Source organism: Jatropha curcas, chromosome 3 (assembly GCF_041381405.1).
Source record: "Jatropha curcas cultivar XTBG-Jc1 chromosome 3, XTBG_Jcur_1.0, whole genome shotgun sequence".
NCBI lineage: Eukaryota > Viridiplantae > Streptophyta > Magnoliopsida > Malpighiales > Euphorbiaceae > Jatropha > Jatropha curcas.
In genome coordinates this window covers 5,907,083-5,923,867 of record NC_143153.1, presented here as the reverse complement: position 1 = coordinate 5,923,867, position 16,785 = coordinate 5,907,083, and the positions used below count along the sequence as shown (strand labels likewise).

The window sequence follows — 16,785 nt, the reverse complement described above, 5'->3', positions numbered from 1 at the left end:
TCGGCAAGAGATAGAAAGATCAAACTAGCCCACACTTGAATTAATATTAAAAACACTTTCGTTATTTGTGATTACTTTTGTTAATATTAAAAGAGAAGATTTAATAATACGACTTAAGTTTTATAGATTATTGTTGAATTCAAATATATTTTATCACCGAATAGCTTCTTTTTTATAACTAATTGCTATTTAAAGACTATTTTTAGAATGAAGTAACGAATGGAATAGAAAGTTTTATGGCGGTCTTAATTTTTACTTTGATGTATTGAATAATTTAACTTGTAAAATTGCATCTATTAATCACCAACTTATAAAATTTTCTATCGAACATTTCTTTCTTATAAAATTTGATTAATTAAAAAATGTGAAAATTATTATTATAAAATTTATAATAACCGCACATCAAATCAATATTTTCATATAAAAGTCAAATCACCAAAAAATTATTATTAACATTGTGGAGATTGTACAAAGTTACTAATATTCATAATTTTAAGGATACAATAAGTCTCTCACGATGGAAATTTTTTTTGTGAAAGATGGTATGGCCTTATAGTATAGGATCTACAAGTTGCTGATCTTATAGATAGGGAAAGGGGGAATTGGAATGCAAATCGGATAATAGAGCATCTTAGTACCCGAGATATTCGTGCTATAATGAATATTCTGTTACGAGTGAGACAAAAGGAAGCTTGTGTTATATAGCATTTTGTGAGGAAGGGGATTTACATGGTGCGATCGGAGTGCTTTTTTAGCTTGCGAATTCTAGGAAGGGTAGGAGAGCGTTTTGAGGGAGACATGCGGAAAAGATTATGGCGTTTATAATTCCCCCTAAGATGCGAGAGTTCATGTGGAGACTGTTGAAAGGTGTTATCCCTACTAGAGTTAAGTTAGTGGAGAGGGCTATGAGAATTGCAAAGCAGTGTTGTTTGTGCACGGAGGATGAAGAGATAAATCATGTTTTTTTTACGGTGTAATATGGTGGGGAGGTTTAGAGACAGAGTGGACTAGATAAGGTACTCAATTTATTTTCGATGAAATAATTTTTTCTGCAGGTACTTCACGAACTCGATGCTACCCGAGTAGCATATGTTTTATCGATTATATGGAAAATATGGCAGGCTTGAAATGGAGTTATTTGGCGGCAAGAGGAGTGGTATCCATGATTTATCATATGTCATGCTAAAAGCCTCATACAGACTCCAAAGACAAGTGTTGCATCGGACTCAAGATGGTGATGAAAGGTCAGCCATATTGAGACACAGACTTAGACAGTGTATTGTGCGAAGGGGCCCTATTCAGCTCGACTTAGCTTCGCAAGGTGGAATCAGCTCGCAAGCCTTTACGAATGCTGCAATTTTCTTGGAGTTGCTAGAGCTTTCTATAATTATTCTAGGTCTCATATCTAAAATAATGTTCCTAGATGCTTGTTATCCGTTTATTACTCGGCTCAACAAAAGTTTGAGGTTTTCTTTTTTTTTTTTTTTTTTTTTTTTTTTTTTAAGTCTTATGAAATTTGAGATGCCATAAGAATTTTTTTTATAATGTATAATGATATATTTATATATTTAGCCATTTAATATGCACAATGCAATAATTACTTGCATTGTATAAAAAATTTGCCATTCTTTAACCCAGTCTCTCTCTCTCTCTCTCTCTCTCTCTATCTCTCTCGGTTGTCTCCTTTGCTCGGGGATAGTTCATTTTCGTCCCTTTCTATAGTTTTTTTTATTTAATTTTCTTTTTAATAATTTCTAAATATGTGATTGTTTGGAATAAAACTTTGATTTAGTTTCTCAGATTTGTAATAGTTGATAAATCTTGAGTATTTTGGTACCTATTAGTAGGATCATTAATTTATTTCCTTTTATGGAGTTGTTCCTCGTTATTCAGAAATTTTTATATAGATATTTTGTATCTCCGGTAGTTGAAAATACAAGATGGATTGTTAGTTGTTTGTGGTTGGAGACTTCATATCTTCAAGTTTGGGTAAATTTCTTTTATTAGTAGAGTGTGGTAGTGCGGGGTATTTTTTCATTAAAGTTTGATATATTAAACTCTCATGCGAATGTCAATTGTAACAAAATTTTTGAAAAAATAATGTCCGAAATGATATTGCAGAAAGTTTTTTGTCGTCTTATTTATAAATTGGCCAATTTTTACCCGGAAAATTAACCGATTTTGCCAAGATCATCTTTAAACAGAAAATTTCAATTTTCTATATTTATATTACTTATTCTTAAGAAAAAATTATGACGTATTCAACTTATACTCATCAATGAATTTTCAATTTTTCACAAAAAAAAAAGCATAATGGAATTGAAATTCAAATTACATTCATGTGCTTAGTTGATGGGATAAGGATAATGAAATGAGAAATTTGTAAAAAAAAGACTAAAATAATAATAATAATTAAATTATTGAAATAGATAGTAAGAAGAATATAAAGACATAAGGTATTTTATGAAAATCTAAACCATATATTAGAATATAAGAATATAAGAATTACCAAATGGGAGAATATAAGAATTCTCATTACTTGATTTATTACAAAACCCATTTTCAGTTCCACAATATAATGGCTATAATGCAAATTCAACCTACTAAATCATTTAACGGTAATAATAGATTTACCAAGTCAAGTAACATGACCTAATTACCAAATGGGACATTCGAGTGCACATAATAATAGATAACCTTAAAAAAGAAAAATGTTAGTGATTCGTTTGGTATAAATGAATTCAAAATATGTAATGAATGATTCTATATATCAAGTCAATAAAAAAAAAATTAAAAAAAATAATACTATTTTGTTCATTTTTTTCTTAATGTATAGTCAGAAATACTCTTGTTTAAACTAAAATACTATTCGTAATTGATTTGACATATAAATAAACTCATCCATCGAGTGTAAATAAATCTTTTCCATGTTCTAGAGTGATCAATGGCGTTTATCAATTGTAAAAGCTTTATATTAATAGAAAGATTATTAAGTCTTGGCAATATAGGAAGTTATGACAACTTCTTAATCAATTGTTGCTAAATAGGAATATAGGTTTATGACAATTAGATTTTTTCATAGTTTGCAAGCTTTGATAAGGAGAAAAAAAAAAAAAAGAAATTATAGACAAAAGGAAGGGTAACACTGCCTATGGTATTTGCAGATTTTTGGCTAAATATGAAGAAATTAAAAAAAAAAAAAAAAAAAAAAAAAAAAAAAAAAAAAAAACAAAGTTCGTGCATGTCTTCCTACCATAGGGTCTATGGACAAGTGCCCTGATTTAGACTATAATAAAGGTTCCTACCCTAGAACTGTAGGGCACCTACATTATAAAGTTAGGACATCTATCCTTAAAAATTAAATTATAAAATTTTTACTCATAAGCCCAGTCTACACATTTTTGGTAATTTATTTTCAATCATATAAATATTTAGCTAAAGATAATTGTAAACTAGTTGGAACAAACCTAAACTTGTAGTCTAGACTTCTAGTTATCATCTTAGGCTTTCACAAAAGAATGCAAAACCCAACATTAACAAGTCTTCCTTTGTTCAATGTTTGAATTTGAGTGACGAGTCACAGAGTAGTTTAATTTTGTGGAATTTATTATGTTTAAATCAAAATTTATCAAAATTTAAAGAATTTGCAGATGAATTCTAAATATAAAAAGAGTACAAGTTATTAAAATTAATGAATTATAAGTCTAATGTAGTAATATTTAGAATAAATTTTATTATTATCCAAATATAAAATTTATTTATAAATGAAATTTTTTTAAAAAATTGTTTGTAAATGAAACGAATTACACATGAGTGAATAAGTGCTTTAAGCAAGCTTGAAAAATCTATTCTTGTTATCAAATTACATTTAAGTTAATTTTATAAAAAAACTCTTCCCCTCTCTCCTCCTCTTTCTCTGAAAATCTAAAACCTCATTTCTTTTTTTCCACGGATGGTCATCAGTGAGCTCTCACCGGTGGTTACCTATTTCCCTTTTTTGTTTGATTTTTTGAGAATAATCCTTATATATGCATACATTGAAATTTATTGCTGCTCATATATTGAGAATTTATCCTCAAATCTAATTCTGAGTTATTGTTATCACTATTATTGTGATTTTATTTAGTGTCTTTTATTATTTGGATAGTTATGTAGAAAGAAGTACAGATCTCCTCTCTAATAGAAGGAAGAAATTTGGAAATAATCAAATCAGACTTGTAGAAAGATTATGGAGTCGAACAGTGACCATAAATAGCTACCAAGTGGAGCAAACAATTGCTTATGGCATATATAAATATTATGATCTGTCAATTCGATCAAATACTTCAAATTAAGATTGTGTTTTTTTTATTCTTTGTATAATTAGTTTATTATTAGGCTTCCTATATAAAACATAGAAACATATTGATCTGTATTCCATATTTATATACATTTTCAATTTTCTAAAAAAAAAAAAAAAAGTTAATTTTATCAAAATTTATAAACAAAAATTTTTCTGTACGCAATTTTGTAATCTTGCTGAAATGACAAAAACAATGAGTGTAAAACTTAATTGTTGAGACAAATCAAATAGTAAATAGAATAACAATTTTGGCCCAATTGAGTAAATTGGACTTCAAGATGGACCTAACTATGTTTAAACTTTAAAGGAAGTCAATGAAGCCTTAATTTAGTGGTTATCATATAATTATTGTTGCTCTAAATGAGTTTAAGAATGTATATAGTAACTCTTTAAAAAAATTAAAAAAAAAAAACTTTAAAGGAGGAATTTAATAAGACATAATAATATAGATATTATTTTTTTCTTTTTTTCTAATTGAAATTAAAAATTGAAATAGATATTAAAGAGAGGTGTATGCGTTTATTTTATAAATTATATATAAGAGCAATAGACTAAAAAAACATTATAAGCTGTAATCATCACTTTGAATGATATTTATCAAATTAATAACATTATTTTGTTAAATTGTTTTATCTTTACATTTTTGTGATATAAACCCTAGAGGAAGTTTCTACAATGTATAATAGAATTGAGGTATGATTGGGGTTGGTTGAAAAATAGCCGGTCCGAAATGAGTTAAATGGTTTTCTTTTTTTTTTTTTTAGTTGGACCACCCAACCCCATTATGCACTTTTGAGACCCATTTCTACTTTTATAACAAAAAAAAATAAAATAAAATAAAATAAAATAAACGCAACATTAAATTAATGTCCTAGCGTAGACCATCACTCATGTGACAAGTGACACTGACAACCATAAAATGATTATGAGATAGGATGGCATTTTCATAATAAATACTAATACAAATAAATATAATAATAATAATAAAATTGTAAACAAAAAATACCAAAATGTCCTATAGGCTGTAATGCTACATTATAAATTAGACTATATCATTAATTTTTTCAACGTGATAATAATATATATTATTTATAGATTTATATATTCATATATAAATATGAGATATTTTTGAGCTAGGTCGGGCTTGACAAATTTAAAGCCCATTGCAGGATCCGCAGGCCCACTTGATGCCACCATTGCATCAACAACCTTTGACTTGTAAAGTATGATGTTTCAGAAGAATAAAATTAATGAATTGTATTATAAGATCAACCTTGTATTTTCTTTTCTTTCTTTTTTTTTTTTTAAAAAAAAAAATAAACTATGAGTTTCATTTTATTAGGCAATCATGTCAAAATGGAAAACATCCTGATAAAATATTACGGATAAAATCTTCGATAAATATAGCAAAATATAAGAAGAATTTCTTCACTGCTATCTCTAACAGAGTAAAACCACATTTCCTTTTCCTCTTCAATTTTAAGAAAAATGAACAAATCTCCATTATTTAAAATAGAACATGAAACTGTTATTTCAACAAATAAAATAATCTTATGAAAATAGTAATTTTCCTTAATAAATTTATGAACAGATTAGTGTCGCTCCTTAATTTTTTGCCCTGACCATAATAAATCAAAAGTCAAAAAGAAAAAAAAAAAAAAAAGGTAAACAAATCAAACGTTTACAGGTTTGCAGAGGAACATGAGCGACGATGCGGACGCATCACCACTGAGTCTGCCATTGCCAAGCCTCTCATAATAATCAACACAAAACAAAGAAAGCGAGAGCTGAACCTCATCCCGAGTCCAAATCCTTCTAACCCGGTCGGAGTCACCGAGTCTCAACCGTCGGCCGAGTCGACTCAGTACAGGACGTACGCAAACCATGTAAAGCTTCTTATACCCGCCGAGAGCGACGACGACAGGTCTTACAGTAGAAGGAGGAGGAGAAGAAACGTGGCGGAAACAGAGGTCTTCCCAAAGAGAATCATTGCGGGCAATGGTGCACCAGAGACGGCAAACGCAAGCGGCGACACCGAGAGAGCGGCCGTCGAGTCGTTTGAGGATTTCGATGAGAATGTCGACGTGGTCGTTTATAGGGAAGGCGTGTCGTCTCTTTTGTTCATGGAGAGATGACGACGATACGTATGGGAGCATCGGTTGGGGTTTGGGATTGAGTTTTAGAGAGGGAGACACGGAGAGTGTTTGAGAGGAGAGAAAAAAAAAATGGTAGTTTGGCTTTTATACACTCTAGTGTTAGTTTATCAACTATCAAGCTACTGTGTTATTGTGTATACGTGGGCCTGTGTTTTCATTTTAAAAAATCAATTATTGATTATTGATTTAAGGGTACTACATATACTACATACATAGAATCATAAAAAATTTATACTGTAAAATTAGTTTTTCTAGTAATTGTTAATTATATTTTTTTAGAAAAAGTTATTAAAATTTTAGTATTAAATTTTATTACATATATTTCACTCTTTTAAATTTTAAATATTAGTATAACTATTAAGACACCAAATCGATAAATATTAAATACTAAATGAATAATTATTGATATTAGAGCCTAAATCGATTCAAATTTATTCAAATTGAGTTAAAATTATAATTTTAAAAATTTAAAGTTAGAGTGGGATTTATTTTTAAAAATTGGTGTTTATTAGTTTAGTTGGTATAAATTCTGGAAATCGAACCAAATGGAATCATGAACATTGCGTAGGGTATTTGACTTAAGAGGGGGGGGGGGGGGGTAGTGTATTGGTGGATTTGAAAAAGAGGGAGGGAGTGGGGGTATCGAGAAGAGGGAAGAAGGGGCCAAAGGAAAAGAGCCAAGAAATAAGAACTGGAACCGATGCTTTGCTCTCTTATTTTAAATGCTTTTGGACATTGTTTTGGAGTTAAAGAAGATTTTGTTGTTATTGTTTTTGTTTTTGTTTTTGTTGTTGTTGTTTGCATATTTCGAGACATTGGTTCTGTCTCTGTGCCGTTGAGAAAATTTTTCACTAACTTCCGAGAGAAATAGATAGATAGAATCATAGAAATGCATCTTTATATTTGGTATAATTATATATTTATATGCATTCTAACTCTTTTATCTACTCTATATCAAAGCTACTAGTGGACCGTTTATTAGGGTACCCTAGAGAAGAGGGGCCTGTACCCTAATGTTAGGACTTTTTCATTTTTTAGGGTTTGTTTTAGTCTTTGTAAATGGCTTTGTGTGCTCTTTATTTTTGTTCAGAGGATTTTATTTGGTACAGTTTTCTTAAAGTTATTTAATAACTAAGAGTAGGTAGGTGGGTCTTGATCTCAATTATCACTTGATAACTAAATCTAGTGTTTAGCCATTCAGTCATGTTCGATGAATGAGGGTCCAATGAATGTTTTAAAATTCAAATATTATAAAAATTGAAAAATAATAATGAAAACACTAAAAATTAAATTATAGTTTTTATAGGAGAATGAATCGAATTATACATTGAAACGAGAAAACTAGTTATTAGAGGTGTCTTTTGTTGGAAGAATTTTAGACTTAAGCGTGTTCATTTTAAGAAAAATTTCATTACGGGTGACCTCCTAGAAAGTTCCTCATTTCATATTGATAAAAATTTTTATTAATTTGATAAGTCCAAGTCAATAGAAGAATTACTCCTACTATATAGCCTATAATATTATTTTTTGATGTTGGCCTCCAATAAATAAAAAATTAAAATTTAAAGTTATTAATATTTAAACTTTTGATATCCCCACAATGAACTGCCAATCACTAATAGTTGAACCAAAGAAGGTTTGAATTTCTTTAAATTTTCTAATTTATATTTATTGTTTAAAAATCTATTATTATTATCTTCAACGTTTGATGATAACTCTGCATCTTTTCTTTTTGGTTTATTTCAAAATATAATTCACTTTCTTTTCTTGCATTATAGTTAATCATTAAATTGTCTACTATACCCTTATTAAATTTTATCTTATTGTCAATAACCCTAATTAATTCTCACTTCATGTGTTATTTAAGATAGACCCTAATTAACCCTAAATTTTGAATCATAAGGCAGAAAAAATGTAAAATGTTTGCCTGAAAAAAAAAAGTAAATTGGGTGGCAACCAAAGGAAAGGAAGAGAGGTTAGGGGAATAGGTATTTGATTGTCTTTATGGTGTTGGAATTTGGCCCAGAAAGGAAACCCCCAAGTCCTCTGAGACAGAAAGCACATAATATAATATGATGAAGATGAAGAGATGAAATTGACATTAGATTTGTAGAAAGAAAGAGCAACCCCACATATAATTATCATGGGAATTTTGTTTTGTTTTGTTTTGTGTTGGAGTTACTTGGTAGATGCATATATTACTATTCCTTTGTAGAGGAATTTTATAATTTGCAAAATTACAAGAAGAGAAAACCCATTCCAATTGAAGCAAATCACTCCATGACTATCATTTCTACTTTGTTGTTTGTAAAGTATGTGCCTCTTGCTAATTGGTCAACTTTTTTTCACCATTTCTTTATCTATCACCATGTGCTTTGTACAATCAAAACTAGTTTATTTATTATGGTAAGCATTCTATTCAAACAAATTGAATTAATCTAAACTCAATAAAACAATAATCCTCGATCATAATTTCTGATAGGAGTAGAGCGCTCATTTGAGACCTATTTCGATCTTCATAAATTTCTTGAGATTTTTTTTTTTATAGAATTTTATTAGAGCATCTATAACCGCCTCTGGTTTAATTGGACAAAATCATTTTATAAAGAAAATTGAATTGAGCCGAATCAAATGGAATAGTAAATTGGATTAAGTTCAATTGAATTAATTTGATTGGATTTAATTTAATTTCTCAATTTTAATTTAATTTTTGAATTAAAGTCAATTTGATTTTTAAAATTGTATTAAATTAAACTGAATAAATCAAACTGATGGATTTAATTTGATTGGTTTTATTTATACATAAAATAATATGTGCATGGACTATTGCATTTGACTATTAATTAGAAATAATTTGATCTTTGGGACTCGAGTCCCAGCTAGGAATTAATGATTTAATTATGTAAATTTTAGCATCCAATGTTTATTTTAGTGGTTTCTTGTGAACCCAATACATACATTTTTCAACCTTCCTAAAAATCCAAATAGCAAACCTTTCTGTTCGGACTCATATACATGTCTTGGTATTACTTGCCAACATTCTTTTTATCTTTTTAATGCCAACATGTGATTTTTTTTTTTTTTATATCATATCTCTATATGATTATACATATTGTAAGGCATTCCATTTATAGAATTATCCTGGTAAACTTTTTTTTTTTTTTAGTATTAGGAAGGGGATTTGAACCCGAATCTATTGTCAGATCACATATGCATTTATTACTATGTTATGCCTTAGTGTGCTCGTAGCAAACTTAATTTGTTATCAATAATGTTGTGAAATATAATCTGTCCAACATAAATATATATGAATTAGATAGGTAACATTATGTTCTAAAACTATAAAAATAATTTCTCATTCTTTGAAAAACATCTATGCAATTTATGAAATGATTCAATTTAGGGTTATATACCATTTAAGTAGTTGGATGAGAGGTTAATTCTGCTCAGGCTAAAGAGCGATTATGTTAAAAGTTTTTTCAATTTGATGCCAACCACGACTCGAGCATGTGTTAAAGTGAGGCTTAGTTTGCTTCAATCACTAGACTAAGTTATTTTAGGTTTAGTTTTCTTTTCACCATAACTCAACAAAAAAAAAGTATAAATCCTTGAATTTGGCATCCATTGAAATCAATTAAAAATGATATGCAATCTAAGTAGTATTTAAATAAGAATTTTTACACATTAGGTCAAAGAGGACAGCTTTTTAATCCAAGCAGAATAAAACAATCAAAGGCTTGAAAAGCAAAGCAAGGAAACAAGTAGATAAGAGGTAAACAGAATAGGACTTTGAAATGCAAACAACTTAATTACAGACATACATTTGCAACTGCTTACTTAGCTTCAAATGAGTTCATCTCTTCCTTCTCATTTATTTCAAAACTTCAGCTATAAATGTTTGTTTCTATTCCATTTTTATGGGTTCTTTCAAGGCTCTAGAGGGTACTTTTGGGAAGAAACTTCTAAAATCAACTTACTAAATACATTCACTAGAAATTTATTTATTCAGATTAATCTTAATTTTGTAACTCTAATGTATAATAGTTATATTCTTTTCATTTTTTATTAATATTTATAATTACTTTTTTCTGTCAGTTATCTCTAAAATATTAATTATTTTCAATACATTTTCATTTTTAAATGTAGCTTTGGGAAGTAATTGCAATTCAATAACAAAATCAACTTGAATGTTCCAAGGTCAAGGGTTTAAAACCTAAAGTTATTATTTTACTTGAATATTATCCCGAACTCACTTATAAAAAAAATCCGTGTTAAAGAAAAAAGAAAAAGGAAAAAAGATCTTGACATGAAGTTTATATATATTCATGTGATTGCCAGGAAGGGAATGACGAATTACTCTTCACAATTCTTTTGATATAGTCTATCCTATTATTTTTGTTATATGGTAAAATGAATTGTCCATGGAATATTATTAAGTTAACAAATCCTAATATTAATTATACTATATTATATTTTAGAAATTAAATTATTTTTATAAAAAAAAGCACTACAAAAAAAATGCGCTTTTGCAACTGAATTTTGCGACCGACATATTGCGATGAATAGGAGATTGAATATCCATTGACGGATTTGAGACCAAACGGCGATAGATTTTGCGACCGAAGTAATATTTGTCGCTAATTCTAGCGCTAATAATTCCCGCTAGTTTGGTTTTCATTTTGCGACCCCATTGCGACTAATTTGCGACCGATTTTACGACGAATTTGCAACCGTTTAAAAGTCTGTCGCAAAATTGCGCGCTGCAGTTCAGTGCCAAATTTAGCTTTCATTGTGCGACCGACTTGTATTGGTCGTAAGTCGGTCGCAATTTGTCTGATCACAAAACGACATCGCATGATTAAAAATTGTGACTGATTTTTTAATGAATTGTCGGTTGCAAAAAAATAGGGCTTTATAAACCTTGGTCTCCTTGCGCAAGCGCAGCTCCTTCTTCCTGCCCCTTCTCCTCTCTGTTGCAGCCGTTCCCAGCCCAGCCGCCTCCTTCTCTGCTCTCTTGCAGTGCTAGTCACCGGAGAAGCCCCTGTCGCTGGAGATTCTTCCTCCTTCTTCGTTCGCGTTCGCCTTGTCATGTACGCCTCATGCTGTCTTTTTTTTTTTTTTGGTTCTTTTTGGTTTTTTTTGTGGATTTCGTTTTCAATGTGAATGCAATTTCGTTTTTTGTAGTTATTATTGTTGTTTTTTTTTCTTTGTTTTTTTTTTTTCAATCTGAATGCAATTGTAGTGTAATTTGTAGTGTTTATAGTGACTAAATGAAAAATTAAAACTACTTAGTGACTATCATTGCAAATAATATAAGAAATACATAGTTAAGTAAACAAATGACTTATTTTAAAAAATAACAATTATTTACTTAAAAAATGACTAAATAAATTAGTAATGAATAAAATTGAAATAATATTATACATTTATTTTCTTTTATTAACTTACTTAGTATAATTACTTAGTAAGCAAATGACTTATTTTATTAATTACTTAGTATAATCAATAATACGTAGTATTTATAATAATAGTATATAGTACGGGTATACAACTAATATTTATGTAGTATTTATATATAGTTTGGTTCAATTAACATAGTTTGCATTGGATTATTGACTTTAGAAATTATCTAATATTTGTTTCAAATTTAAAATATAATCCGAAATATAAATGTGAAAATGTTAATTTAAGTTTTATTTTTAAAATTATTAAAGGAATATAATGGGTCTCGACTCTCTAGTAATTATGTAAGGACCGAAAGATAAGCCTGAAAGAGAGTAAAACAAAAATGACAATATTTCATTAATTGTAATTTGTAAAAAAAAATTAATGACTGTAATTTATAAGACTGTTTATTATGTATTAAAATTAATTTTTTTAAAATTAGTTTATGTTGATTTGTGTTTTCATTTGGTTAGAAATCACATGAATGGTGTGTTTGAGTTGGAGGCCTAGTAGTGGCCATTTTGACTTTGGTGGATGTTGGAATGATATAGGAGTATTTATATTAATGTGTTTTGACTTGGGAATTGATTATGTTATGCTGAAGTGCTGTTGAAATTTTTTTAAAAACTGAATATGAGGAATCGTACACTTATTGATATTACAGTAAATATATATATATACACACACACACCTTAGTTAGAAATAATAATCTTAGTGAGTTTACATATATATAGTTACCCTTATTATAAAAATAACCTTAGTAAGTTAGAAATGTAAATTGAACATTACTTTTGGCATGTTTTAAAGATGTTTTAGGACTAATGCAATTACATATAATTTGCCTTTTATAAACAAAGTGTTAATTAGGTAAAAAAATGCGGACTAATCGAGATTAGATGTACTGAATGTATGAGGTCAATGAGATATTAATACAAGAATTCTTACAAGGATTGAAATTGTTTATACAGTTTGTAGTTGGTAATCCTAGTTGTATGATTCATAATAAGTTGAGGTGTCCATGTAATCACAAGAAGTGTCCAAATAGAGCCTTCTTATATATCGATACAATTAAACTTCATTTATGCAAAAATGGGTTCATGGAAAATTATTACGAATGGATACATCATGGTAAACCTCGAGTTTCTAGCGAATCAGGCCACTCTATTCTTGTAAATTCAGAAGGTCAGCCTTATCAATTTTAGTATGGTAATCGATGCAATGATATGGTAATCGATGCGGGTATAGCAGAATTTCATTGGGATAATATGGAGGAATCACCAAATTATGCAGTACAACAATTGTTTGACATGCTAAGTGCAGCTAACAGTGAACTGTGGCCTCGATGCAAGAATCATTCAATTCTACCGGTTGTGGCATGATCACTGCACATGAAAGCGAAGCACCATTTTTCAAAAAGGTGTTACGATGATTTTGTGCAATTAGCAAAAGAAATATTGTCTGAAGGCCATTCGATGGTTGATAATTTTTACCAGACAAAAAAAAAATATTTTGGGGATTAGGACTACCGGTGGAAAAGATTGATTATTGTCGAAATAATTGTATGATATACTGCGGTGTTGAATCCGAATTAAGAGAATGCAAGTTTTGTAATCTTCCAAGATATCAATGGCGGGGTCAAGGGACTGGTAGAGTACAAAAAGAGAAGGCTTTCAAGAAGATGTATTATTTTCCTCTTGTTCCTTGCCTACAAAGGTTATATGCATTTAAGGCGACAGCCGAACACATGAGATGACATGCTTTTCATGAATATGAGGATGGTATAATGACTCATCCGTCAGACTTTGAAGCCTAGAAACACTTTGATAACAATCATCTTGTGTTTGCTGTTGATATGAGAAATGTGAGATTGGGGCTTTGTACCGATGGGTTTCAGTCGTTTGGCCAATCAGCACAACAATATTCATCATGGCCTGTCATTATCACACCATATAATCTATCACCCTCAATGTGTATGAAAGATGAATACATGTTTTTGTGTGTTATTGTACCTGGCCCTAATAATCCGAAATACAAAATTGATGTGTTTCTACAACCTTTGATTGCCGAACTTAATTATTTGTGGAAGTATGGGGTTGAAACGTTTGATATTTCAGCCAATCAGAATTTCAAAATACGAGCTGCTTTGCTTTGGACCATTAGTGATTTTTTAGCATTTGAAATGTTATCTGGGTGGAGTATGACAGGCAAATTGGCTTGTCCTCATTACATGGAAAACACTAATGCATTTACACTAAAAAATGGAGGTAAATAATGTTGGTTTGATTGTCATCGCAAATTCTTAGCAGAATCTTACCCTTTGAGGAGAAATCGACAATGCTTTAGAAAGAACACGACTATTACTGATCCCCTTCCGCCTGTGAAGTCTAGAGTTGAAATATTACAAGAAATTGAAGATCTGGGCATATGAAAGTTACAGAGTTAGGTGCAGAAGAGATAAATGGTAGAATTGGCAGGAATAGCGGATGGAAAAAGCGAAGCATCTTCTAGGATTTGCCATACTGGAGTTCACTTCTTATCCGTCATAACCTTGATGTGATGCACATAGACAAAAATGTGTTTGAAAATCTATTCAACGCTGTCATGAACATTGAGGGGAAATCTAAGGATAATGCAAAAGTGAGAGCAGACATGAAGGAAATTTATCATTGACTAGAATTCGAGCAATCTGTACTTACTGGTAAGTTTCCAAAGGCGTGTTATTCTTTAGATAAACCCCAAAGGCAATTATTATGCGAATGGATCCGATCATTAAGGTTCCCAAATGGATACTGTTCAAATATGGGTAGATGTGTCAACATGAGGAAATACAGATTGTTTGGCATGAAAAGCCATAACTGTCATGTTTTCATGCAAAGATTAATTCCTGTGGCATTCTGGGAATTATTGCCAGGGAAAATTTGGGAAGCAATGACAAAATTGAGTCTCTTTTTTAAGGAATTGACGATGACTGCTATCCGATGCGATGATATAAACCAATTAGCGCGAGAAATCCCAGTAGTGATATGCAAATTGGAGCGAATTTTTCCACCTGGCCTCTTTTATTCTATGGAGCATTTGCTGGTTCATTTGTCCTATGAATGTCGTATAGTAGGACCGGTACAATATAGACAGATGTATCCATTTGAGAGGTAAATCATTAACATCCCATTCTAATCATTACAATTTTATTTCAACTCATATTTACATATTGGCTTTGTCCAATTACAGACACCTACAAAAAATTAAAAAGAATGTGCGCAATAAGGCAAAGGTCGAGGGATCAATTTGCAATGCATATTTGGTGCAAGAAGCTTCCACCTGCTGTTCACACTACTTCGAACCACATGTTTACACCAAGCATCGGACAGTGCCGCGTAATGATGATGGAGGAAATCGAATAGAATCTGAGTTAGAAGGAAATCTAACAATTTTCACCTATCCTGGGCGTACGATTGGTAAATAATAATAAAAAAAAGACGATTGACTAATCCAGAGATACGAGCAGCTCAAACCTATATTTTGTTGAATTGCGAAGAGATTACACCATCTGTACAGTAAGTATAAATCTTGTAGAGAGTCTAAACTTAATACAGCTTAGATAAATCATATTTATGATAATTTTCTTCATTCATAAATAGGAAATATATCAAGCTTTTACGGCTTCAAAATCCCAATTTGACTGATATTGCAATTGATGGAAAACTAGATTCTGAATTTGTAGAATGGTTCAAATGTTATGTAAGTAACTTTCTAGTTACATAACATATATGTGTACATTCTTAGATTTCACTCATGTCATTATATTTCCCATAGGCTCGAAGCTTGCGAAGCGATATTGATAACAAATTCATTACTGATCTAGCAAGGGGAACTCTGCAGCTTCACCACGACCACAGCCCGACAGCAGTGCCGAGGAGATTAGTGCATTACGGGCTCGTGTTGATGAGCAGGAGACAGCATGTAGAGCTTCGAGCGCATGTCATGTGGATGTCCAGTCAGCATTGTGCTGGTACTTCTTCCTCTGATCCTCAGCCTGCTACAGATCGAGATGTTTTTATAGCTCTGCATCAGCCATTACCGTCTCCTCTTGATCCAAATATTGTAGACGATACCTTGGTCACTCCTACCGACAGTATGACACATCCAGCAGATACTCCTGCCGATGCTACTACACTGGATCGTGTAGAGGACTGACCTCATAGATTTAATTTCAGACCTTTTTAGCTTTCTGTGAATTTTTCATATTTTATATAGTACATTACATTAACAATTCCATTCTTACATTATTATTGTGTTGTGATCTTGATGATTATGCTTGTGATTGTGATGTATATATATATGAGGATTTTTGACGGGTGCAAAAAATTTTGGTTTTTAACATTATTCAATTTTTTTTCTGTAATTACATTTTACGACCGACTAGCAACCGAACTGCAACTAAAATTATAACCTCTAAATTCAAATTTGAGACAGATCACCAACCAATCACTTTCAAAATTTGCGACTGATTTGCGATCACTTTACGTAATTGCGACGGATGCAATCTATGACCAATTTGTGACAGGCTTTTTAGAATGAAAACACGAAAAAAATTAGCGACTGATAGTCAGAATTTTGTCGGTCGCTAATTTGCTACCGCTAAATAATTCGGTCGTAAAACTGTTTGCGACGAGCACTTTTGCGACCAATACATATCCATCGCGAATCGGTCACTAATATCATTTAGCTACTGATTTCTCATATTTTGTTGGTCGCAAAATCGCTTTTTTTAGTGAAATTATGCATGTTCAATTCATAATCTAATGACTTTGAGTGATCAGGTGGGAGAAAAATGGTGAAATT

At 30.6% G+C, this 16,785-nt stretch overlaps 1 protein-coding gene and 1 pseudogene across 1 annotated transcript; one reads left to right on the top strand and one right to left on the bottom strand.

Annotated features, from left to right (window-relative positions):
• Positions 1-5,888: 5,888 nt before the first annotated feature.
• LOC105641501 (F-box protein SNE) lies at positions 5,889-6,600 on the bottom strand. The gene has a single exon (XM_012226065.4). The coding sequence runs from the start codon at positions 6,496-6,498 to the stop codon at positions 6,016-6,018; it is 483 nt and encodes a 160-aa protein (XP_012081455.1). The 5' UTR covers positions 6,499-6,600; the 3' UTR covers positions 5,889-6,015.
• A 7,087-nt stretch (positions 6,601-13,687) lies between these two features.
• Positions 13,688-15,501, top strand: LOC149497413 (uncharacterized; annotated as a pseudogene).
• Positions 15,502-16,785: the final 1,284 nt, after the last annotated feature.